Source organism: Salvia miltiorrhiza, chromosome 4, assembly GCF_028751815.1.
Source record: "Salvia miltiorrhiza cultivar Shanhuang (shh) chromosome 4, IMPLAD_Smil_shh, whole genome shotgun sequence".
Classification (NCBI taxonomy): domain Eukaryota; kingdom Viridiplantae; phylum Streptophyta; class Magnoliopsida; order Lamiales; family Lamiaceae; genus Salvia; species Salvia miltiorrhiza.
Window position 1 is genome coordinate 54,475,684 of NC_080390.1, and position 25,397 is coordinate 54,501,080.

The following is a 25,397-nucleotide window of genomic DNA, read 5'->3' on the forward strand; positions in this document are numbered from 1 at the left end:
GGCGGGATCGAACCCAGCCTATCGCACCCGCCACCGTTGCCGCACCCGGGAGCAATGGAGATGTTGCAATTGGGCGCACCGAGTGCAATGGAAGGGGGTGGCAACACGCGCCCCTTTTCAAGCAAAAATAAAATTATATCAAAACTATAATTAAATCCATTGCACCCAAGTGGGTGCAATACCATTGTTGAACATTGTTGAACTGGGTGCAATAGAAGTGGTCCCCATTTCTATTGCACCCACGGTTGTTGATGCTCTTATTTATCTAACTAAAAAATATTTCCTCAATGTGTTTATGTATTTTTCGAATCTTTTTGTGTATATAGATTTAGATTTTAGTAGGACTTAATAACATACTTCGTTGAGTTTTTCTTTATAAATTTATTGAATTTATATAGTAAATTTGTTTAAAAAACTTAATAAGTCTTGGATTTAAATAATAGATTTATATGTGATAAATATAGATAAAATCGAACTTGTTTAGAATTATGATTGGAGTTGAATTCTTTTATGTTCATTATTATGACAATAATCAACTAAATAAAAAAGATTAGAATAATAATAATAATAATAATAATAATAATAATAATAATAATAATAATAATAATAATAATAATAATATGATATTACACTATTGTCCTTAAAATAGATTAAGAAATAGGGACATATTAGGCAAATCAAATTTTGTAAAACAAGGCTCTTTTATACTCCCTCCGTCCACCAATCAACTACCCATTTGCTTCAAAAATTTTGTCCACCAATTAACTACCTATTCTGCTTTTTGGACATATATACCCTCCCTTACTTTTTCAATTACTACACTTTACCAATTGGACCCACCACACTCTACCATTACTTGTCTACTTAATCCAATTTTGATGTTAATTAAATGGAGTAGGATATTTTAAATTTCTAGTTTATTTATTTTCGGAAAATTTTATTTCCAATTTATTTATTTTCGGAATTTTTAGTATATTTATTTATTTATTTTCGAAATTTTCAGTATATTTATTTATTTATTTTCGAATTTTCAGTTTATTTATTTTCTAAAAAAATTATTTTCCAGTTTTCAGTGTATTTATTTATTTATTTTCTGAAAATTTTAATTCCAGTTTATTTATTTTCGAATTTTAAGTTTATTTATTTTCTAAATTTTCAGTTTATTTATTTTCTAGTTTATTTATTTTTCAATTTTCAGTTTATTTATTTATTTATTTTCTGAAAATTTTAATTCCAGTTTATTTATTTTCTGATTATTTATTTTCTGAATTTTCAGTTTATTTATTTTCAAATTTTCAGTTTATTTATTTTTCAGTTTTCAGTTTATTTATTTATTTATCTTCTGAAAATTTTAATTCCAGTTTATTTATTCATTTATTTATTTCCAGTTTATTTATTTTTTGAATTTTTAGTTTATTTATTTATTTTCAAATTTTCAGTTTATTTATTTATTTAATTCCATTTTATTTATTTTCTGAATTTTCAGTTTATTTATTTATTTTCGAACTTTAAGTTTATTTATTTTGTAAAAAAAATAATTTTCCATATTTTAATTTATTTATTTAATTCTAGTTTATTTATTTTCTATAAAAAATAATTTTCCAGATTTTAATTTATTTATTTATTTTCAAATTTTCAGTTTATTTATTTATTTAATTCCAGTTTATTTATTTTCTGAATTTTCAATTTATTTATTTATTTTCGAACTTTAAGTTTATTTATTTTCTAAAAATATTATTTTCCAGTTTTTAATTAATTAATTTATTTATTTTCGAATTTTCAGTTTATTTATTTCCAGTTTATTTATTTTCAAATTTTTAATTTATTTGTTTTCCAATTTTCAGTTTATTTAATTAAAGAGTAAAAAAAAGAAAGAAATAGCTTATTTATTTTCTGAATTTTCAGTTTATTTATTTTCAAATTTTCAGTTTATTTATTTTGCAGTTTTCAGTTTATTTATTTATTTATTTATTTATCTTCTGAAAATTTTAATTCCAGTTTATTTATTCATTTATTTATTTCCAGTTTATTTATTTTTTGAATTTTTAGTTTATTTATTTATTTTCAAATTTTCAGTTTATTTATTTATTTAATTCCATTTTATTTATTTTCTGAATTTTCAGTTTATTTATTTATTTTCGAACTTTAAGTTTATTTATTTTGTAAAAAAAATAATTTTCCAGATTTTAATTAATTTATTTAGTTCTAGTTTATTTATTTTCTATAAAAAATAATTTTCCAGATTTTAATTTATTTATTTATTTTCGAATTTTCAGTTTATTTATTTATTTAATTCCAGTTTATTTATTTTCTGAATTTTCAATTTATTTATTTATTTTCGAACTTTAAGTTTATTTATTTTCTAAAAATATTATTTTCCAGTTTTTAATTAATTAATTTATTTATTTTCGAATTTTCAGTTTATTTATTTTCGAATTTTTAATTTATTTGTTTTCCAATTTTCAGTTTATTTAATTAAAGAGTAAAAAAAAGAAAGAAATAGCTTATAAAAAATAAAATAAAAAAGAACACTTTAATAAGTCAAGGCATTAAAATAATGTCAAATAGCTAATGAAAGATTAGCAAAAGTAATCAAAATATATTGACACTACCCTTTTAGTCTTTTACACCACTTTTACACCACCTTTTTCAGCTTTCTTAGTTTCCGTGCCGACCATCAAATGGGTAGTTGATTGGTGGACGGAGGGAGTAATAGGTATAGATTTCTTAAAACTCGTGTCACTTACAAATGTTCATGTTTTTGTGAGACAGAGGGAGTATAATTTTCTTTATACAAAGTGTCATTTGTAATGCATCATTTGTGAAATACTCCCTCCGTCCCGCTTCAAATGTCTCATTTCTTTTGGGCATAGAGATTAAGAAATGTATATAAAGTAGATAAAGTAGGTATAAAGTAGATAAAGTGGGTTGATAGAAATTGTTTAAATATTAAGTATAGAGAGAGAGTGTATTGCCAACAAAGAAAATGAGACATTTTAAGTTGGACAATCCAAAATAAAAAATGAGATATTTGAAGTGGGACGAAGGAAGTATCATTTAGCGATTCATTTGAAAGTACACCTTCTACGTTTTTACGTGTAGGTCCATAAAAAGAGAGAGTGATAACATTTTATCGACGGAATCCTTCTAATCTATTTTTTTTTTTTTCTGTCCATTTAATTTTGTTACGACCATATTTAAAAACTAGTTCCCTTTTTGTGGCTTGGTTACACGATTACATTAGACGAATTGCTTTTGACTTTTCTGGCGCGCTCACATGCATATATATATAAATTCTCAGCCCGGCGCTTGCTAAAATTGTGAAGTGAAACACACACACACCGACACACGCATTGATGATGAACATCATATTGTTGTCAGGCCCAAGGGCTCCTGCTCTCCTTTTTCTTCTTCTCTCCCTCTTCATTACTTTGCTGTTTTTCGCCCCACGGATTCACCTCGTAAGACTCGTTAATTAAGATTTCATGATCTGATTTTCAATATTCCATTCCTAACAGAGTCGAATTCATCGCAGGGTAATTATGATTCTGTGATTGCCGTTGAGATACCATCAGTACCAGATCTGGACTGCGTGACATGGAATCACACCAAAAAATGCCCCAAATATCACCCAACCTTTTCGCAGGCGGCGAAGCAGCAGAGTGGATCCGACTGCCCCGAATACTTCCGGTGGATCCACGAAGACCTGCGCCACTGGAGAAACACAGGAATCACCGAGAAGATGGTGGCGGGGGCGCGGCGGAGTGCGCATTTCCGGCTGACGATTCTGGACGGCAGAATGTACGTGGAGAAGTTCGCGGAGGCGTTCCAGTCGCGCGTCTTGTTCACGCTGTGGGGGTTCGCGCAGCTGATGACGAGGTACGGAGGGAAATTGCCCGATCTGGAGCTGATGTTTAACAGTGTGGATCGGCCGGTGGTGAAAGCGGAGCAGTACGCGGCGGCGGGGAAGATCCCGCCGCCGCTGTTCAAGTACTGCGCAGATAATCGCACCTTCGATATCGTCTTCCCCGATTGGAGCTTTTGGGGCTGGTAATGTTTCTTCATGATCTCTACTGCCGCGAATTCAGATTTTCAATTTCTCTTCCATGCACATTTCTTAATGTTTAAATACTTGCTAGCATTTGCATCTGTGCATAGTAAATATTTATATAAAATTGACACTAGTATTTACTCAATTATTACATTTATAAATATAATAAAAAATTGATTTGAAATGTTTGAGATAAATATTGAAAAAATAAAAAATAATTGATAATGATAAAAATTGATATTATAAAAAAAATTAAAAAATAAGATGAGATATGAGAGAGAATTTTTTAAATTTTAATCTTAAAATAAATATAATTTTTACATTTTAAATCAAATATTTATATAAAATATATATCAAATTAAAGCTCTTATCGTTATCTTTAATTTGATACGCATATTAAATATTTTATAATTAATCTAATTTCACAATTTAGAATAAAATAAAATAAAAAAGAAGATAAAGAAAAAAAATATAATTTAAATAAATTTTTAATTTTATTATAACTACAAAATTGTCATTCAATTTTGAAATTAATTCAAAATTGGTTTCAAATTAGAAACTTAGCTTTTTAATATAGTATAGATGATAATATTAGTAATTAGTTTACACTTTGATTAAGTTTATATATATATGAAAAAACGAAGTACGAGAAATATGATGCTAGTTCAAATATTAAGAAAATGAGAGTACATTTATCATAAAATATGACAATCATCAAGTGCATGAAAACATACTCGATCCCAACTTTATACTTAGGATGATTATTTTATGATCATCAAGTGCATGAAAATCATTTTATACTTATGTAATATAACAAAAGGGAGATGATTATTTTATTTAGGATGAATTGAACGGGAATCTTTTTTGTCTTTTTACCATTACAAAGTTTAGTAATACTACTATTTGTCCCACTTTTTGGTATTTTTCAAGTATTTCCGCAATTTAATTTTGCATGTTTTAGTTTTACGGTTGACAATATGCAATTTAGGGTTTATAATTTATATTTATATTTTGATTTAAACTTTTATTGGTTTTCATAATTATTATTAACTCATTATTATTTACTACTATAATTTTTGTCATGATTGATTATTTATATTTTCTTTTTTATAAACAATAAATTCAATAATAATACGAAAAATTGTGGGACGCATGTAACCTCGTCCCAATTACTACGGTAACATTTTAATCATGTTTGGTTTTACTAGTTATCATCAATTCATCATCTGACATTTTAAGCGAACCCCATTAAAATTTTTAAGCTAGCTTGTTCAAATATCAAGAATATGAGAGCACATTTATTCATAAAACATGACAATCATCAAGTGCATCCAGATATTCTATCATATTTAAATCAAAGACCCAAACCAAAACTAATTAGACACAGCACAACCACAATATTTCAAAAAAAAAATGTTCTCAGTTAAATTTGTATTTTAAGGCCCTCAAATTTATGTTATAAAATATTTGGAAATTAAACCATGGAGGTGTTGATGTTGTGGTGAAGTGGTGCAGGGCAGAGCTAAATATACAGCCATGGAGCAGCTTTCTCAAGGAGATGAAACAAGGGATGGACAATTTGAAATGGGAGGACAGAGTGCCCTACGCCTACTGGAAGGGAAACCACAAGGTTTCCGTTCAAAGATACAAACTCATGCAATGCAATCTCACTCGTCACAACGACTGGGATGCGCGCCTTTACTCTGTAGTAAGGCACTCCTATCTCTTGCCATTCTCATCGCACGAGAGCAAAATTAGTACTGAATGAATTTGGTTTGGGGTCTATGGATATGATTCTAGGATACATATGCATGATCAAGTTTCTGTGTTTTCTTCTTGATATTTCATAGGATTGGAAAGCAGAGAAGCGGAGAGGATTCAATCAGTCGAATCCTGCAAACCAGTGCAGCCACAGGTGGTTTTTGACAGCAACATGATACACATTCAATTCAACACGAGAAACAGAGTGATGTTTCTGATTCTTGGTTAATTTTTTGCTTTAAGGTACAAGATTTATGCAGAGGGACGGACATGGTCTGTGAGTAAGAAGTACATTCTATCCTGCAACTCGCCCACCTTGCTCATCCAGTCCCGTTGGCACGACTTCTTCACGCGTGGCCTCATCCCTCAACACCATTATTGGCCGGTTAGAGACTCCCAAATGTGCAGGTCACTGAAATTTGCTGTTGAATGGGGCAACAATCACACTGCAAAGGTACCTAGCCACAATCTTGATGATATGATGATGATATGTGATACAAGTGAGTATGTTTTGAAGTGTGTGGTTGTTAGGCAAAGGCGATTGGCGAAGGAGGGAGCCGGTTTATCCACGAGGATCTGAAGATGGAGTATGTGTATGACTACATATTCCATCTGCTAAATGAGTACGCGAAGCTGTTCAAGTACAAGCCGAGGATCCCTCCAAACGCAGTGGAAGTGTGCTCGGAGTCATTGGCGTGCTCAGCAGATGGGAACTGGAGAAAGTTCATGGAAGAATCCATGGAGAAGTCAGCTAGTGATGCAGCTCCATGCACAATGCCTCCACCTTATGAGGATCATCAGTTGAAGGCTTTCGTCGATGAACAGGCCAAGGCAACAAAACAAGTTGAAGCATGGCAAGAAGAGTATTGGGCCAACCAACAATAGTGAAATGCGATTTGCCTCGATTAATCTTCTTCATTCTTGCTCCCATTGCTTCTTGATGTGTAAAAATTAGATTGTAGATTTTCTTTTATTAGACTTTAGTCTTGCTTTGCGAAAATGTTTCTCTCTGATCTAATTATTTAAGGTATGAGTTTTGTCTACAAATTGGCGTGGAGACAAATATGGCCTCTTCGTATAGTTCGTTTGAAGATCATAAAAACTTGTGTGAGATTGGGTCAAAATTAGGAATTAGGATCCAATCCTATATATTTCAATGGCAAATTTGTAATTTGTTAGATATGTAATTACAAATATGGCATTGAATATCAATTACATTCGAATCCTACCTTGTCTCATAGCAAGACGGTTTCATGCACGATTCTCGCTTTATAAAATTTGATGCAATTGAATTTTTTTTATACGAGATTCCAAAAAAATATTGTTAGTCAGTTAAAAAGTTTTGACAACACAATGGTCACAAGCCACATTGAAAAATCTAAAGACCAATTAACAAAAGTATAAAAAATAGCACGATAATGAAACACGGCTTAATTGATAAGACGTTTATCTCTAATTATGGAGAGATGAGGATTTTTTTTTTTTTTGAAGTAGAAGACACCTTGCTGGGTCAAAGTGAAACCATTCACTAAATCTTCATCTAAATAGGCTTAATGCTTCCGGACCAAATTAACAAGTGTTTCATTTTCTTCTTGGAATGTTCCATAACGATTGTCGTGTATATTTTAATACGCTCACTTAAATTCTCATGCCAAAAAAAAAAATCAAAATAATTATTATGAGACGAAGAAAGTAATAATTTATGTATTTACGGACAATTAACTCAAAAGTAAATCCATGTCTCCAAAATTTACTCCAAGGGGCATATTTACTTCGATAAGCCTCTTTACGTGTAGGTCCAGAAAAAGAGAGAGATAAATACTCTTTTTAAAGGGAAGGACTAGGGGTGTCTAAACGGGATGCGGGTATCGGGTTACCCGTCCCGAACCCGATACCCGACCGGGTACCGGGTACCCGATACCCGCAATAAACAGGAACCGGGTCGGGGTCGGGAATCAGAATGTGAAATTTTGCGGGTATCGGGTATACCCGGCGGGTACCGGGTATACCCGGATACCCGCATCTATATATTAATATAATATAAATTTTATATTTTTATTAATTTTTAATAATAGTAATTTGTAAAACTATAAATTTTACCCTAAATCACTACTGTACTGAACTTACAAACAGACGTGAAAATTTCTATCATATCATGTTGCTAAATGCTAATGGCGTTTACAGACTAAATTAAAAGTCAAAAAATGTAATATGGGGTCTATGGAATCATTGGCACACGCAGAGTGTTGATTTGTGAAAATTTTAAAGATTATGCAAAATTGCAAATGCAGGCAAATATGCAATCTTTTTCAATTAATCTGCTATTAATTCGTAGGAACTAGAAAGTAGAAGAAACTATCCAACATCCATGACCATTTATTAATTGATTAACCAATGATAAAGTAGAGTTGAAATTAAATAATGGGAATTAGGTAAGGATTGAATTAATTGATGCAAAAACAAAGAGATCTAGAGAGGGGAAAAGAAAAAGGAAAAATTGAAATCCACCGGGTATGCGGGTACCCTAATACCCGCGCCGGGTACCCGCGTCGGGTATTAGGGTACCCGACGTATATGGCGGGGCGGGTATCGGGACTATTATTTGAGCAAAATCCGGGGTCGGGTACCCGCAAATTTCGGGTAGGGTACCCGACCCGTCCCGTTTAGACACCCCTAAGGACTATCAATATTTCATTTAGGTTTAAAAAGAGAGATAAATACTCTTTTTAAAGGGAAGGACTATCAATATTTCATTTAGGTTTAAAAAGAGAGAGATAAATACTCTTTTTAAAGGGAAGGATTATCAATCTCTTTCATTTAAGTTTATTGAAATATGGAGTACAGTAGGTGGTGAGAAAAGAGAACGAGTTTCTAAAATTTGATGTTAATTAATTTTTAGAGAACATTTTATCGACAGAATGGAATGGCGATTGACGAAATCCTTTTAGTCGATTTATTTATTTATTTTTTATTTATGTCCATTTAATTTTGTTTTGACCATATTTAAAAACTAGTTCCCTTTTTGGCCATGATTACATTAGACGAATTGCTTTTGACTTTTCTCGCGCGCGCGCACATATATAAATCTTAGCGCGACGCTTTGTAAAATTGTGAAGTGAACACACGCACACACACACGCACACATTGATGATGAACATCAGATTGTTGTTAAGGCCAAGGGCTCCTGCTCTCCCTCTTCTTCTTCTCTCCCTCTTCATTTCTTTGCTGTTTTTCGCCCCACGGATTCACCTCGTAAGACTACTTGTTTCTAATTAAGATTACTCTACTTAGAATTCATGATCTGATTTTGAATATTTTCCTTTTTCCAACAAATTCCGAATTCATCGCAGGCTAAATATGATTCTGTGATTGTCGTTGAGGAACCATCAGTGCCAGATCTGGACTGCATGACATGGAATCACACCAAAAAATGCCCCAAACATCACTCAACCTTTTCGCAGGCGAAGCAGCAGAGTGGATCCGACTGCCCCGAATACTTCCGGTGGATCCACGAGGACCTGCGCCACTGGAGAAACACAGGAATCGCCGAGGAAATGGTGGCGGAGGCGCGGCGGAGTGCGCATTTCCGGCTGACGATTCTGGACGGCAGAATGTACGTGGAGAAGTTCGCGGAGGCGTTCCAGTCGCGCGGCTTGTTCACGCTGTGGGGGTTCGCGCAGCTGATGGCGAGGTACGGAGGGAAATTGCCCGATCTGGAGCTGATGTTTAACTGTGACGATCGGCCGGTGGTGGAAGCGGAGCAGTACGAGGCGGCGGGGAAGATCCCGCCGCCGCTGTTCAAGTACTGCGCAGATAATCGCACCTTCGATATCGTCTTCCCCGATTGGACCTTTTGGGGCTGGTAATGTTTCTTCACGCTCTCTACTGCCGCGAACTCAGATTTTCATTTTCTCTTCCATGCACATTTCTTAATGTTCCATGCACATTTTCTCTTCCACGCTTTGCACCTTGCATAGAAAATTTTTTTGTATTCGTATATTTATATAAAATTGATATCAACTCAATTATCATAATTATAAATAAAATAAAAAAAATAATATGAGAAAGGAGAAAGAATCTTTTAAAATTTTAATCTTTAAATACTTTTTACATTTTAAATCAAATATTTCTATAAAATATATCAATATATATATTTTATAATTAGTCGAATTTCATAATTTTAGAAAAAATAAAACAAAAAAAATAAGAAGATAAAGGAAAAAACGAAAATAGAAAGAAAAAAATATAATTTACCAATAAATCTTCAATTTCCAATTTTGAAATCAATTTAAAATTGATTTCAAATTAAAATCTTGGCTTCTTAATATAGTCTAGATGATAATATTATTAATTAGTATACACGTTGTTTAAGTTTATCAAAAAAAGAAGTATGAGAAATATGATGTGCTAGTTCAAATATTAAGAAAATGACATTTATCATAAAATATGACAATCATCAAGTGCATGAAAATATATTCTATATCATATTTAAATCAAAGGCCCAAACAAAAACTAAGACTTCGATATTTCAAAAAAAGAATGTTATCAGTTAATTTTGTAGTATTTTAAATGTTTTAAAATATTTGGAAAACCATGGAGGTGTTGATGTTGTGGTGAAGTGGTGCAGGGCAGAGCTAAATATACAGCCATGGAGCAGCTTTCTCAAGGAGATGAAACAAGGGATGGACAATTTGAAATGGGAGGACAGAGTGCCCTACGCCTACTGGAAGGGAAACCACAAGGTTTCCTCTCAAAGATACCAACTTATGCAATGCAATCTCACTCGTCAAAACGACTGGAACGCCCGCCTTTACTCCGTAGTAAGCACTCCTATCTCTTGTCATTCTCATCGCACGAGAGCAAAATTAGTACTGATCCTTGAATACATGCATATGATATATATATACCAAGTTTCTTTTGTTTTCGTCTTGATATTTCATAGGATTGGGAAGAAGAGAAGCGGAGAGGATTCAAGCAGTCGAATCTTGCAAATCAGTGCAGCCATAGGTGGTTATGATACACATTCAACTCAACAGGAGAAACAAAGTGTTGTTTCTGATTCTTGGTTATTTTTTGTTTTAAGGTACAAGATTTATGCAGAGGGATGGGGATGGTCTGTGAGTAAGAAGTACATTCTATCCTGCAACTCGCCCACCTTGCTCATCCAGTCCCGTTGGCACGACTTCTTCACGCGTGGCCTCATCCCTCAACACCATTATTGGCCGGTTAGAGACACCCGAATGTGCAGGTCCATTAAACTTGCTGTTGAATGGGGCAACAATCACACTGCAATGGTATCTCATACCATCTTCTTACCATTTAGTCTCATGTGTTTTACTCTATCTTCGACTGAATTCTGTGGTCTTTAGGCAAAGGAGATTGGGGAAGCCGGGAGTCGCTTCGCCCATGAGGCTCTGGAAATGGAGAATGTTTATGGTTACATGTTCCATCTGCTAAATGAGTACGCGAAGCTGTTCAAGTACAAGCCTAAGATCCCTCCAAACGCGACAGAACTTTGCTCGGAGCTGCTGGCTTGCCCTGCAGATGGGAAATGGAGGGAGTTCATGGAGGAAACCATGGAGAATTCGCCTAGTGATTCGCCTCCATGTAAAATGCCTCCACCTTTTGAGCCTCGAGATCTTGGAGCTTTTGCGGTAGCGAAAATGGAGGCCGTGAACGAGGTGGAGGCGTGGGAAGACGAGTATTGGAGGAAACAAGACTACAAGCATATGGAGCAATGAGGTTTATTTGATGTAACAAACTGATTATTGTATAGTTTCCTTTTACAGTTTTGACTTGCAAAGAGAAATGGATTGAAGAGTTAGGATTTGGGAACCGCAGCAATGCTATAAAAGGAAAAGAAACATCGAAAATGATGCTCATAATGCATGCATATCATCCTTGCAAAACCATCTCTAGATATAACGGAAATTATGAATTCAAAGCAGTCAGCTAAAGCCAAGAAGATTTAGGCTTAGTTGACATAACAAATGTCAAAATTGAAAAAAGAAAAAGAAACCATGTGATTAAGAAAGATTTAAACAAATACTACTAAAATAGAAGTAGCGCTATATCTCAGCAAAAAAACTTCAATAAGCTCTTTCCTTGAAGATGTCCATGCTCATCTCACTTGCATCAGTTGCTTGCAACTCCACCTGAATGCCATCCAACTCTCTCTTGAATCGATCTTTTGAACTCGCGTACAGCATCTTGGTCCTCACCTTTGCAGTCTCGGGTGACCTGAAAACGTTACGAAATTTTTATCAAAAACATATTTGCAATAGTCATATCATGTGATATGGGGCAGATATCATGGTAGAAGCTGAAGTTTATGTGATCTCACCATGCAATGAAGAAAATCTTGCTCTTACGGCAGTTCTCATCAGTTGTAAAGTCATAGTCGAAGACAGCATACCGACAATCATCAGCAGGCAAGCTATTGTTGAGGTCGAGGTGAGTCTCTCCTTGGCCCCCGGCCTTCTCCACCACCACTTGCTGGAGTCCATCATCGATTTTGAACACGATGTACCTGAAGTTCCGTTTTGACTTTAGCTCCAAAAACTTCAGTTTGCACGCGTCATCCACAGCAATTCCAGATGCAGAATTTGCCTGTTTAGGATCAAATTTTTAGCACCAAAAACAGGAGTAGTAATTTTCCCCCCAAAAACCATGATCCTGTTTATTTATACATTTGCAGCATTCTTGATCCTGTTGGACGACTTAATAAAGTGTAAAATTTTTATAAGGACAACAAATTCTCGTTCTATTTCTATCATATGATGGAACAAACAACTAATTGCTCGAATACATGAAAATGGCAGGTTTTGGAGATCGCTTCCGAGCTACAATTATGTTGTGATTTTCGCCCTAGAGCCTAGACTATGGTCCTATCTGTCTCTAAGTAATTTCCCTTAAAATCTGCATTATTATTTCATAAAATAGCAGCATTCTTGATCTTGTTTGAGGCATTAGGATGGTGCATCAGAATGCAACAAAATATAATGGATCACAAATCCTTCCCTCAATGTTGAAATCCATTAGCTTTAGCTTTAGCTTCTCAATGTAAGGAACAGACATATATACTAATCTAAATGTATTCATCACTGTTTTTCCTGAAATTTTACAATGTTTTCATACTGCTAATCAAAACTTCGAGCAAATAGCAAATACAATATGCAGTAAACAAGAAATGCAATTGAATTTATTCACATTTCTGGATCTAGACTCTAAAGTTGGCCATCACTCATCTCTTGAAACCGCCAGCATCAAAATCAAAAAAATGTAGCATGAAGAAATGCACGCAAACACACACACATGTGTGCATATTGATATGCTAATGCATCATGAAATACAATCACATTAACAAAAAAAATCGGCACACACAAACACATTATATTAGCTTTAGCTTCTCAATTAATGTAAGGAACAGAGACATATACTAATCTAAATGTATTCATCACTGTTTTTCCTGAAATTTTAATCATAGATTCGAGCAAATAGCACATACAATATGCAGTAAACAAGAGATGCAATTGAATTTATTCACATTTCCGGATCTAGACTCTAAAGTTGGCCATCTCTCATCTCTCGATACCGCCAGCATCAAAATCAAAAAAATGCAGCATGAAGAAATGCATACAAACACACACACACACATGTGTACATATTGATATGCTAATGCATCTGAAATACAATCACATTAACAAAAGATTTAGACACACACACACACACACAAACACGTTACGTTACCTATCAAAATGTGCTCATAGAGTTATCACCTTACAGTGCTGAAGAAAATCAATCAAAATATCAAATTACGCAAACACGCGCACGCATGAACAATGTGGATATCAACAAGAAGAATTCGAGAACATATACGTAAGAAAAGAAATAGAGATCAAAGGAATGGAGCTGAATGATCATCACATGAAGAGAATGAATGGAAAAAATGAGATACCATTTTGCTCTTAGTGAAAATCTGAGCAGCCTCGAGCAAATGCGGAAATGTGATTAGAGATTAAAGGGAAAGAAGAAGAAAATAGAATTGAGAGAAATGGATCCTTGAATTTCGGTAGGGCATTTAAAAATTCAAAGGATGAGAGAGATTTGAGGGTGTTTGTTTACAAGCTAAACTGAAGGAACTAACTAACCTTGCCGCATTTAGGGAAAATACGGTCTTTTTATTCTTCGCATGCGTGTATTTATACACTTGCGTATTTATAAATAGTAAATACTTCTTTAAAAAAATTAGTAAATACAATAGGAAGTGGTCAAACCCTTATTATTATTGTTATACAGAACCGATCACCTACCCACCGTGGGCAAGTATAACGTGCCCACCACTGATGTAGCAATTTTAATTAGGAAAGAGAATTAATAAATCTTACTCTAATTAAAATTATCTTACTATAATTACAATTGTCACATCATGGTGGGCACGTTATGCATGCCCACGGTGGGTAGGTGATCGTTTCTGTATTATTATAATCGAACTACAAAAGTTCAATAAGACACAACAATAAATGAGGAAGAGAGAGATGAGCAATAAGCAATTGTAATCAAATAAAGAAGGAATTTGTTGGATTTATTAAAGTTTAGGGTTAATGGTGTTTTATGTATCGGACTTTTAACATTTTTCATAAAATATTCGAACCTTTAGTTTTTTGCTAAAAAATTCCAAATTTTTAATATTTTCTAGAAAATGTCTCGTTATACAAAATTCGATGACGGAAAGATGACTTATTTCGCCGAATATAATACTTTGGGGATCGTCATTGTTGAAAACTATATTAGGAACCACCATTACTGAAAAACGCTGAAAATTTGAGATTTTTTTGTCATGTTTTCATCATTGAATTTTGTATAGCAAGATATTGTATGAAAAATATTGAAAGTTCGAATTTTTTAGAAGAAAATGAAAAATAATACTCCCTCCGTCCCTGAAATAAGTTCTTCTTTTTCCATTTTGGGACGTCCCCCAAATAAGTTCCTCTTTCTTTCTTTCTATTTTTGGACAACTACCCCACCACTAATAATACTTTATTTATTCTTACTTTTCACTTTTTTACCACTCCCAATACTAATTATAACACTTTTTCACCTTTTCACCACTCTCAATACTATATAACATATTTTTCTCCACTATCAATACACTTTACCATTTTCCTTAAAACCCGTGCCGTCCCCAAAGAGGAACTTATTTTGGGGACGGATGGAGTATATTTTTTTTCTGTCAAAATTTCTGTTTGTTTGCGTGTGTTTTTAGGGGGGAAGATTGCTGAATAAGTCATACTTTTATCAATTGAATAGTTTATGGCCAAATTATTATTTTGGTCTAGGTTAAGTTTTTGGTCGTATATAAAATATTTTTAAAATTAAAATTACATAAAATGTTATAGGCATGCCAAATTTTATAAGTATACACACTTGTTTATAATAGTTGTAGATAGTGGATTAGGCATAGGAGATGCTTATATATGGATGGTCAAATAAAAATAATTTCTTATGATCGGGTGCAGCATGCAGCAGTACATCTATATAACTTATCGTATTTTTCTCGAATAATTGCTAGGTACAATGGTACATGATACATCGAATAAATCCAATTATTTAAGTCGGACAAATAGGGCTTTCAAAAATAAATGTTGGACTAGTAGGATATTATTGTTTTGATCATTAAGATGCTGATTTGGTATAATCAAGTTATTGATTGGCTGTCAGAGAAATAAATAAATAAGTAAACTGAGTCTTGATTAAAATATTTGATAAGGACGTGCATAATGATGTTATCAAATATAATAAATTTAGCAATTTTCTATATATAGACAATTAAAAGATTGTAGCATGGCCCATATATAAGGATGAAGAAAGTAAGTGACTTCAGCTCATGTAACAGTATTTTGGACTTCCGTTAAATATACAAATATTCTAAAATAGAAAGGATAAATTAAGTTCATATCATTGCTGAACTAAGTAATCACATTAATGTAATTATTTGCATAATATGAATAGTGTTATGAATCTATATGTAGCATTTAGCAAATTAAAGACAATATTAGTATCTAATGTGGATGGTTTCGTGCATTCCTTTTGTTGGGCTTAGCTTTATAAGGCTCGACCAAGAAATGAAGGCTTAAAAGCCTATAACTGATTTATAATCCAAAACTAACAATTAATGTGTATTTATGAATTATTTTAAATATTGTCACACAAGTGAAAATAGAAGTTCAAAATTAAACTAACACCTAGACTAAGTTGTGACGGAGCTAAGCAGCCCAGTGTATATTATACATCTTTAAACCAAATTATTCTCTCCGTCCCGTGAAGCTTGAGCAGTATTCATTTTCGAATTGTCCGTAAAATTTGAGCATTTTTCTAATATATATGGATTTTTTTTTCTTCTTTTATTCACCTTCCACGTTTAACACATAAAATACTTCCTCTTTAAAACCCGTGTCGAAAGAAAATTTCTCGAGGTTCTCGAGGTTCGCGTAACAAAATACGCCTTATGAGCCTTGCAATTTACAAGAAATTACCGTATGCTTACAATAATACAACGTGATGGCGACACAAATTCTGGTAAATAGTTGCAAGTGCTTAAGGGTTGACTTGACCAATTATTTTGTCATTACAAAATCAAACAAGTTAGTTAGTTGCGTACATATAATTATTAATTTTTCCCAAAAACCCAAAAGGCATGTCTTCTTGTTTATGATCAACCCATCCCAGCACGATTCAAATGTAATCAATTATCTGCTAAACACTTTTTAAGCTTATAAGCCGTTGAGTTCAACCAAACACCCCCTTAATCTTGTCACAAAAAATCAACGTTAATTTAAAACGACTTTTCATTATCTTTTATTTAATGACTTCTTCTTTCTTCCTCGAATTTTCCTCTTAATTCATGTTGCAAGCATTACTTGTGTGCATATATCTTGCAATGCTTTGAATACTTCAATCCCACGCCTCTCTCTCTCTCTCTCTCTCGCATGACAAAGTGGAGGTGAGATGAACAACAACTTGAAGCTAGCAGTGGACGTTGTGCGAGCCCACAACCTCCTCCCCAAAGACGGCCAAGGATCCTCGAGCGCCGCCGTGGAGCTGGTCTTCGATGGCCAGAAGTTCCGCACCACCATCAAGGAGAGAGACCTCAACCCCTTCTGGAACGAGACCTTCTACTTCAACGTCGCCAATCCACTCGACCTCCACCACCTCACCCTCGAGGCCCACCTCTTCAGCATCAACAAGACCACCGGGAAGAAATACTCCCTCGGCAAACTCCGAATCAACGGCACCTCCTTCGTCCCTCTCCCCGACGCCGTCGTCTTCAACTACCCCCTCGAGAAAAACGGCCTCTTCTCCTCCACCCGAGGCGAGCTCGCCTTGAAAGTCTACCTCACTGGTGATCTTGCGAGCTCGCCTCTAGTCAATCACCACGAAGCCTCCTCGACCTCGAGCCTGCATTCGATCCACGATGAGCCATCACCCCCTCGCAGGAACGAGGAGAAGGCGTCGTCTAGGCGCAGTTTGTACACTCTTTCTGGCACGGATCATCATCACCACCCGCAACAACAACAACAACAACAACAACGAGTTTCTACTCCTTCAATGCCATCGTACCAGGCACCTCAATTCAGTGCTAGTGAGATGAGGTTCGAGCCTCAAGCATCACAATCTGCACGAATGCATCCGAACTCATCATCGTCTCAGCCGGCTGATTTCGCGCTGAAAGAGACGAATCCGGTCCTTGGAGGAGGGGGCCGGGTTAGGTCTTCCAGCTTGTACGATCTTGTGCAGCCAATGCAGTTTCTCTTCGTTCGTGTCGTGAAGGCGCGGGACCTCCCGTCCAAGGACGCCACGGGGAGCCTCGATCCCTACGTCGAGGTGAGGCTCGGCAACTACAAGGGCGTCACGCGCCACTTCGAGAAGACTAAGAACCCAGAGTGGAACACTGTGTTCACATTTTCAAAGGACAGGGTGCAGGCCACGGTTTTGGAAGTTGTGGTGATGGACAAGGATGTGATCAAGGACGATTTTGTGGGCCTGCTCAGGTTCGACCTCCACGAGATCCCACGACGGTCGCCCCCGGACAGCCCATTGGCGCCGGAGTGGCACCGTCTCGTGGATAGCAAGGGCGAGAGAAAGCACGGAGAGCTGATGGTTGCCGTCTGGATAGGGACACAAGCTGATGAGGCATTCGCCGATGCTTGGCATTCCGATGCCGCTAGCCTCGTTGACACCTCTGTCCCGTCCACGCACGTCCGGTCCAAGGTGTACCACGCGCCCAGACTGTGGTACGTGCGCGTCACCGTGATCGAGGTGCAGGACCTCGTCGTGCAGGACAGGAACCGGTTCCCCGTCGTGCACGTGAGGGCCCAGATCGGGAACCAGGTCCTGAGGACCAAGCCAGTCCAATCGCAGACCACGAACGCGTCGTGGAACGAGGACCTCATGTTTGTTGCAGCCGAGCCCTTCGACGACGATCAGCTGGTGGTGTCGGTCGACGACCGTGTCGGCCCTAACAAAGACGAGACCCTCGGCATGGCTTTCGTGCCCTTGACAACGGTCGAGAAAAGGGCCGACGACAGAGTGGTGCACTCGAGATGGCTTCACTTGCAGAAGTCGAGTGCCACAGATGTCGAGGGGCCCAAGAGGGATCACTTTGCTAGCCGAATCCATCTCCGAATATGTCTCGACGGAGGCTACCATGTTCTTGATGAGTCCACGCAGTATAGCAGTGATCTCAGACCAACAGCAAAGCAACTGTGGAAGCCACCCGTAGGCCTGCTCGAGCTCGGGATCTTGAGCGTGGACGCCCTCACGCCAATGAAGACGAGAAACGGCCGAGGGACTTCGGACACGTTCTGTGTGGCCAAGTATGGACAGAAGTGGATTCGGACAAGAACTATCACAGATAGCTTGAACCCCAAGTTCAATGAGCAATATACTTGGGACGTTTTCGATCCGGCCACCGTTCTAACCGTTGGTGTTTTCGACAATGGCTACTTTGGTGGTGGTGCCAATGGCAATGGCCACAGAGACCTCAAGATCGGGAAGGTTCGGATCCGGATCTCGACCCTTGAGACGAACCGTGTTTACACGCATTCGTATCCGTTGATCGTTCTTCACCCCTCCGGGGTGAAGAAGATGGGAGAGCTGCATCTGGCGATCCGGTTCACCTGCACGTCGATGCTCAACATGATGGCCTTATACTCGAGGCCTCTTTTGCCCAAGATGCACTACGTAAGGCCGTTATCGGTGCTGCAGCTCGACGTGCTGCGCATCCAGGCCGTCAGCATCTTGACAGCGCGTCTGAGCCGGGCCGAGCCGCCTCTCAGAAAGGAAGTGGTGGAGTACATGAGTGATGCCAATTCACATCTATGGAGCATGAGGCGCAGCAAGGCCAACTTCTACAGACTCATGGCGGTCTTCAACGGCATCTTCGCAGTCTCCAAGTGGCTCAACGAGGTCTGCCAGTGGAAGAATCCGGTCACGACGCTGCTGGTATATGCCCTCTTTGTCATGCTGGTGTTCTTCCCCGAGCTGATCCTGCCAACGCTGTACCTCTACATGTTCCTCATCGGGCTCTGGAACTACCGGTTCAGGCCGAAGAACCCGCCGCACATGAACATGAGGCTGTCGTGGGCGGACACCGTGACGAGTGACGAGCTCGACGAGGAGTTCGACACGTTCCCGACGGCTAGAAGTGGTGATACTCTGCGGATGAGGTATGACCGTCTGCGGAGCGTCGCTGGCCGGGTTCAGAGAGTCGTGGGCGACGTGGCGTCGCAGGGGGAGCGGGTGCAGGCGCTTCTGAGCTGGCGGGATCCCCGTGCCACGGTCATATTCATGGCCCTCTGCATTGCATCCGCCGTCGTGTTCTATGCCGTGCCTCTTCAGCTGCTGATGATGGCCGCCGGATCCTACGCCATGAGACCTCCCAAATTCCGACGCAAGCTGCCTTCGCCGCCGCTCAACTTCTTCCGCCGCCTGCCTGCTAGAACTGATAGCATGTTGTGACCTGCCATCTTCTTCTGCCTGAAACTCATCAGACCTGTTAATACTGTTTGTATATTTCTGCATGTAATTCAAGCTAAGTTCATCACATTCTTGGCAATTTTCAGAGTCAAAAACTCCTGCATCAACAGATAAATCCATTTCCTAATCTCAAGAAACAGAGAATCAAGATGTATACAATGAAGAACTGAATCATTAACAAAGATCTGAACTAGTGCAACCTATGTCAGGTAAAGTAGCAACATGGTTAAGAGTCAAGATGCTCTGCTGAAGACTAAATCAATAATGCAGTCTCATCCAGACGTCGCTGGGATGTTGAAGTTGAAAACTTGAACAAATTAAAGACAATGGATTTCTATCTATCCATACCCAACTGAGCTAAGATTCTGAACTAGGCTAAGCATTAGCTGGAATGACTAGATTCCCAACTGTATGATCTTCAGAATCTGCTGAAGTTCCCCCAGCAATGTTTTTCGTCTTTGAGGTGCGCGGTAGCAGGCTTGCCACGACAACCTGGAGCCATTCATCGAATGAGGCCTCATAAATTAGTATGAAATAGGAAGAGAGAGTTGAATTGCTTATGTCAATCAAGCTACTCATCATCAAAGTAAGTGTATCACATAGAACCACAAACTTGAGGATAGGAAATTACAGATTAATTTGTAAGGTTTTTAAGCAAGTATTGTACTGAAAAGATTATCTGTGTCGACAGTATCCACTTCCGCAGCAGCATTAAAGGGAGAAAGCACATAAATATCCACATAAGAAACTATTTTTGGAGTGTATCAAGTACAAAATTAGTTTGACTTGTTGGTGGGTGTATTAGTTATACGGGGTATAAATACCGTGGTAAATTTATTTACAAAAGTATCATGTAACCAAATATCTTGAAATTGAACTAAAATTCAGAAAAAGAGCCATACTTCAATGCTGAATGATTATAAAGCTACCTGAACAGGGCTGCCAGCAAGCATGACACCGTCAACTCCACCACCTATGACACGCCCATCAGGACCAGAAAGAGTAACATTCAGACAGCCGACTGGGCCGTGAGGCGCATTCACATCATTTTGTGCATACGAACCAGTTAAACTCAAAATATCAAAGCGTCCCTATAAAAGAATGAAAGCAGAGAAAAAATTGATATTGAGTCACGAAGCAAGAAACAAGGGAAGACTAGTAGTGCTAGACAAGGCAAATAATCTTTCGATCAACAAGATCTACTTCTACAGAAGATTATGAATCAACATAAATAGTTCAAATGTTTAAAACTGAATTTACAACTATCAAACTTTAGATAGATAGGAAAGAAAGTTTCACAAATTAATATTAAGTTGAAGCTTGAATTGATTACATTGAGAAATATTTGCAAAATTCATAGTTTGACCTGTGAGCTATCTTAACGGAAATCGTGCTAGTCCGATAAGGCATTTAAATTTTTCAATGGACTACAATCCAACCCTCGTTATGAACTGCTGGAGCATAGTACTCAATCTGATGCCTCTAGTCTTCACATTTCTTATTGCAAATACAGGAGTAGTTAGTAAGAAAATGGAGCATATACCTCGTATGTGACGCTCCCACCAGAACTTGATATTCTAATATTTACAGCTGATATTGTACCATTTCCTGATAAGATGACTGTGCTCTGTCGCCCCTGTGCAAATGACAGTACCTTTCTTTTGATATCCTGCAGAAAAACTATTGCGATAAATGATCCACTAATTATAAATTAAGGATGTCCAGAAGTTGACAATTTGTTATCATGAAAAATTGAAAATGTCTTTGTAAGATGCCCGGAAAGACATATAAAGTATTTAGATCATATAAATTTTAATTAATGATTCAAGCCTTCCCTTTCTCTTTGTCGAGTCCTGCTGCACTCGGATATTATCAAAGTTTTGTCATAGTTCAGGAAGAATTTATGTTTTGGTATCATAATTATGCCCTACTCCGCCAATTTCTCCCATGTATGAACTAATACATCAAGAAAAGAGGATATAGACTTGAAGGCGACATAAGCGAGATGTTCCAGATCAGGAAAATGATGTATCATAAGATTTATATTTTCGGCTTTATCCAAGTTCCTTTCAACAATATTTTCCATGATTTACTTCAAAATATTTAATTGATGAAAACTAGATATGCTGAAGCTCTATCTCACTATACTATTTATGAAAAGTATTACAACTTCATAAATTTCTTTTGAGGAGTTTCTTAGCTAGATGACAGAAACAGGTGGAAGATGCAGATGAATACGTGATGTTAGGTAAATTCATTCAGATAGTTGAAATTGCACTAACTTCTCCAACAGCAACATTGATGATATGCGGGACAAGCTTTCCAGGCCCGGTAAAGATAGATCCGCCTGACAAAAAGATGAATTCCCACAAAATCAAGAAAAAGTAAACACTTCAAATATCCACATAATGCATGAAAGAAACATATCATAATATTTGAGTTGACATAATGCTGTCAAATTTAAACATAATAAGAAGACATTTGGCCAAAGAGTTTTAATTAAAAAAAGACTAGTAACTGAGTGATAAACATCCTCAAATTGGAAGGAAATTAAAACATTATGACAATACGACATGAGCATACATTATCATCCAAGAACTCAATTTTCAAGGCTCGGAGCGATATCAAGAATTTGGTAGTTGCATATATGTAATGATATAAATGAGAATTTATTGGTGTTTTCACAACAAGTGACTCTCAATAACCCACGACAGAGTGACTAAAACCTCGAATACGTATTTAATGGAACAGATCCATGCTCAAATTTATATCCTGGGTGTCTGGATCAACGAGTTGAAAAGGTTGCATTTTGAGTAAAAAGGTTCAGCTTGAGAATAACGCATATCAGCTAAATTATGGAAATTGATGATTTTCACGTCATATGACAAGAAAAAAACACGCTTTCTCCATTGACAAGATTTAAAATAACCTGGATGTGTTCCTCCAGTTTGATCCGGAACTTTAAACATATCTGTCACTACCAAAATATTTCTGTGCAAACTCATTGTTTGTGCAAATGAGAGAGAGAGAGAGAGAGAGAGAGAGAGGAGAGTAGAGAATGGGGAGAATAGGTGTAACAATCTCTACATAGAGATAAGGGGTGAGTCAGCAGCTAAGGCTCAATTGCCGCGGTATTTGCAGGTGGCACTATGTATTCAGCCACTTGTCATCAATGAAGACAACACCAGTTATTTCATACAGAGAAAGGTAAAATGGTGAATCAGTAGCTGGAGCGTGCAAGTTACGTAGGTCTTTGAGGTAGCAATCGATCCTAGGGTCATGAACATATATGTTTATAAGCGCTTCTGCTACTAAAGGAAACTCAGTAACTTACTTTCTACATCTAGGTAACTTCTGAAAATGTCCCGTCTTTGTACAAGGCTTTCGCTGAGCAAAATTCTATAATTTACTATAATCACAAGTGCCTGTTTACATGATAAATTATTTCTATAGTAGTTTCTATCACGAAATTCACATAATGAAGCGCGTGATTCAAGACTAGCATTTGATAAAATCATACATTTTAATTTTCAAACCATATCTAAATCAATAATTCCTACACCAAAATCCTGTCTGTGCATTTTGCACCTAACATTGGCCAATGCAGCATCTTATCTATTCAATGACTTCCAATTAAGCCTAAACGTCCTTACCATTTTCAAATTATGCATTTGAATGGCGATTATTAGGATCAAAGATACCAAACAAGAAACTCCATCATTAACAAAACTTAAAGAGTAAATAATATCTAAACTCACTCATTAACATGCAACTATATACTTCAAATGGATAGATAACTTATTTTTTAAAAGAAATCAACCAAAACTCATTTTTGTTTGCAACCAAGAAATAGCAAGTGTATCCAAGAACAGCCATGAAACAGAAAAGAGCAAGATGACAAAGATTCAGAAATACCAAGGGGGATTTCTTGATGCTTTCGACCCGTCCCTGGTGGCCTTCCTCTCCGCTTCTGAGCTGGCCTCACAAATGGCACGGGATTAGATGTGGAGGGTGACAATGCCAATGAAACAGCACTATCACGTCCATACTTCCGCGGCCTTCCCCTTTTCCTACGAACGGGCTCACCTTGCATCATAGCAGGAGGCGGACCTACACCAAGCGCAGGAGGTGGGCCAACACTCATTCCATGAGGTGACATTGTCGATGAAGTATCTAAAGGTAATGATGATCCAATCATATTCCTCCCGGTGTTGGTTTGATAGTGCAAACCAGGATTAGACATCGAATTCATGCCAGGGGATCCCTGTAGTCCCATGACAGACTCTGCATTTCCTTGATGAAGATAATAGGAGGCCGAACCTTGCAGCGTTATAGCTTCCCTTTGATCCATGTATTCACTTATAAATGGTTGTCACTCCAAAATTGCCAAATACAACACTTTAAAAATGAGAATTGAACTATGTCTTGATCGAGCAAAACTTGGGAATTCCAGCTTGGATGCTCTGTTGGTTTTCGATTTTGACAATGCTTAAACTTGGCATTAGAAGACCTCTACCAATGCAACTTACATGAGCCCAATAGCTCTATGATGCAATGCAAGAGAAAGCTCAATCTCAAGATTTTTGAATTGTGGCAATAATAAAATATGCTATTTACAAATTACTATCCCCAAAATAGACAAGAACGAGACTTGGTAAGAGCCAAGAGGAATTCAAGATTGAATAATTTCAATTCAAGAAGAAGAAAGATAGCAAAACTACTAAATCAGAACAAGAAAAAGACTTCATTTTGAAGATATATGCAACTCCTATTTCACTCTCATCAAACACAATGCTCCCAAATTCATCACAAAAGCACAAAACTACCTACAAACACACATTTCATCACAACCCTTTACCAGCATAACAAAACAAAGCAACAAAGGAAGACATCACTGCCCAAGCCAAAAGCAGCCATGCAATAACATTTCAAACAACTATTCCAATAAAAAGTGTTGAAGGACGAAAAGGGCTCATGGAAAAAAGAGTATTTTTTTTTTGTTTTTGTTTATGAAAGCAGCTAGCACCGCAGCTTGTGAGAATAAGCCATTGATGAACTCACCATAACAGTGAAAGAATTCTTATCCGAAACGTAATGCATTTTTTGTGAGGAAAGACTCTTTTTTTGTGCTGTGAATTTGTGTGTGTTGTGGCTCACTGTGTGTAGTGTGTGATGAGGTGATAGAGTGAGGAGTGATGCGGGTTTTGAGTTAGTGTGGTGCGCGGTTGTTTGCTTGTAGAGATAGAAAGAGAAAATCTTGAACAGGAGAGAGCAGCAGCAGGCGCTTGGTGGATATCTCTCATCATCTTTATAGACAAGTCAGATTTCAATGTGTTTTGTCAAAACTTAACGCCCACTCGCACCCCTCGCGCGTGACTTTTGCATCACTTTTTATTTTATTTACTGTATTTGTTTTATTTTTTTGGATACAGAAAATAGAATATGTAGCATCAAATATATTAATGCTAAAATAATTAGCATATCTTCTTCCCCGTACAAAGGTAATGTCAATTTTTTTGGTGGGCAAGTAAAATATAGTAGTATTAAA

General features: G+C 36.9%; 5 protein-coding genes across 5 annotated transcripts; 3 read left to right on the plus strand and 2 right to left on the minus strand.

Annotated features, from left to right (window-relative positions):
- Window positions 1-3,320: 3,320 nt before the first annotated feature.
- LOC131020672 (uncharacterized) lies at window positions 3,321-7,024 on the plus strand. Its single transcript, XM_057949644.1, has 6 exons — window positions 3,321-3,461; window positions 3,536-4,050; window positions 5,567-5,759; window positions 5,902-5,966; window positions 6,056-6,266; window positions 6,344-7,024. Exons 1-6 carry the CDS (start codon window positions 3,357-3,359, stop codon window positions 6,695-6,697), a joined length of 1,443 nt encoding a protein of 480 aa, XP_057805627.1. The 5' UTR covers window positions 3,321-3,356; the 3' UTR covers window positions 6,698-7,024.
- A 1,916-nt stretch (window positions 7,025-8,940) lies between these two features.
- On the plus strand, window positions 8,941-11,641 carry LOC131020671 (uncharacterized). Its single transcript, XM_057949643.1, has 6 exons — window positions 8,941-9,064; window positions 9,163-9,674; window positions 10,440-10,632; window positions 10,755-10,819; window positions 10,896-11,106; window positions 11,182-11,641. Exons 1-6 carry the CDS (start codon window positions 8,960-8,962, stop codon window positions 11,551-11,553), a joined length of 1,458 nt encoding a protein of 485 aa, XP_057805626.1. The 5' UTR covers window positions 8,941-8,959; the 3' UTR covers window positions 11,554-11,641.
- Window positions 11,642-11,710: 69 nt separating this feature from the next.
- Window positions 11,711-13,988, minus strand: LOC131020741 (actin-depolymerizing factor 6-like). The gene is made up of 3 exons (XM_057949751.1): window positions 13,770-13,988; window positions 12,156-12,421; window positions 11,711-12,052 (listed from the first exon to the last, which is right to left on the minus strand). Exons 1-3 carry the CDS (start codon window positions 13,770-13,772, stop codon window positions 11,902-11,904), a joined length of 420 nt encoding a protein of 139 aa, XP_057805734.1. The 5' UTR covers window positions 13,773-13,988; the 3' UTR covers window positions 11,711-11,901.
- A 2,527-nt stretch (window positions 13,989-16,515) lies between these two features.
- On the plus strand, window positions 16,516-19,928 carry LOC131020645 (FT-interacting protein 3-like). Its single transcript, XM_057949591.1, has one exon. It carries the CDS (start codon window positions 16,820-16,822, stop codon window positions 19,829-19,831), a length of 3,012 nt encoding a protein of 1,003 aa, XP_057805574.1. The 5' UTR covers window positions 16,516-16,819; the 3' UTR covers window positions 19,832-19,928.
- Window positions 19,929-20,001: 73 nt separating this feature from the next.
- On the minus strand, window positions 20,002-25,150 carry LOC131020701 (AT-hook motif nuclear-localized protein 9-like). Its single transcript, XM_057949688.1, has 5 exons — window positions 23,765-25,150; window positions 22,132-22,196; window positions 21,393-21,518; window positions 20,779-20,940; window positions 20,002-20,341 (listed from the first exon to the last, which is right to left on the minus strand). Exons 1-5 carry the CDS (start codon window positions 24,198-24,200, stop codon window positions 20,225-20,227), a joined length of 906 nt encoding a protein of 301 aa, XP_057805671.1. The 5' UTR covers window positions 24,201-25,150; the 3' UTR covers window positions 20,002-20,224.
- Between the last annotated feature and the right edge of the window lie 247 nt (window positions 25,151-25,397).

Bases quoted from the DNA above. Each gene is read 5' to 3' on its own strand.
- LOC131020672 (XM_057949644.1), top strand. From the start codon at position 3,357: ATGATGAACATCATATTGTTGTCAGGCCCAAGGGCTCCTGCTCTCCTT. The intron at 4,051-5,566 runs GTAATGTTTCTT...GAAGTGGTGCAG, and splicing joins GATTGGAGCTTTTGGGGCTG to GGCAGAGCTAAATATACAGC. The intron at 5,760-5,901 runs GTAAGGCACTCC...GATATTTCATAG, and splicing joins ATGCGCGCCTTTACTCTGTA to GATTGGAAAGCAGAGAAGCG.
- LOC131020671 (XM_057949643.1), top strand. From the start codon at position 8,960: ATGATGAACATCAGATTGTTGTTAAGGCCAAGGGCTCCTGCTCTCCCT. The intron at 10,633-10,754 runs GTAAGCACTCCT...GATATTTCATAG, and splicing joins ACGCCCGCCTTTACTCCGTA to GATTGGGAAGAAGAGAAGCG. The intron at 10,820-10,895 runs GTGGTTATGATA...TTTTGTTTTAAG, and splicing joins GCAAATCAGTGCAGCCATAG to GTACAAGATTTATGCAGAGG.
- LOC131020741 (XM_057949751.1), bottom strand. The intron at 12,053-12,155 runs GTGAGATCACAT...TAACGTTTTCAG, and splicing joins AAGATTTTCTTCATTGCATG to GTCACCCGAGACTGCAAAGG.
- LOC131020645 (XM_057949591.1), top strand. From the start codon at position 16,820: ATGAACAACAACTTGAAGCTAGCAGTGGACGTTGTGCGAGCCCACAAC.
- LOC131020701 (XM_057949688.1), bottom strand. From the start codon at position 24,200: ATGGATCAAAGGGAAGCTATAACGCTGCAAGGTTCGGCCTCCTATTAT. The intron at 22,197-23,764 runs GTATTTCTGAAT...TCTTTTTGTCAG, and splicing joins GCATCAAGAAATCCCCCTTG to GCGGATCTATCTTTACCGGG. The intron at 20,941-21,392 runs GTATATGCTCCA...ATTCTTTTATAG, and splicing joins GTGGGAGCGTCACATACGAG to GGACGCTTTGATATTTTGAG.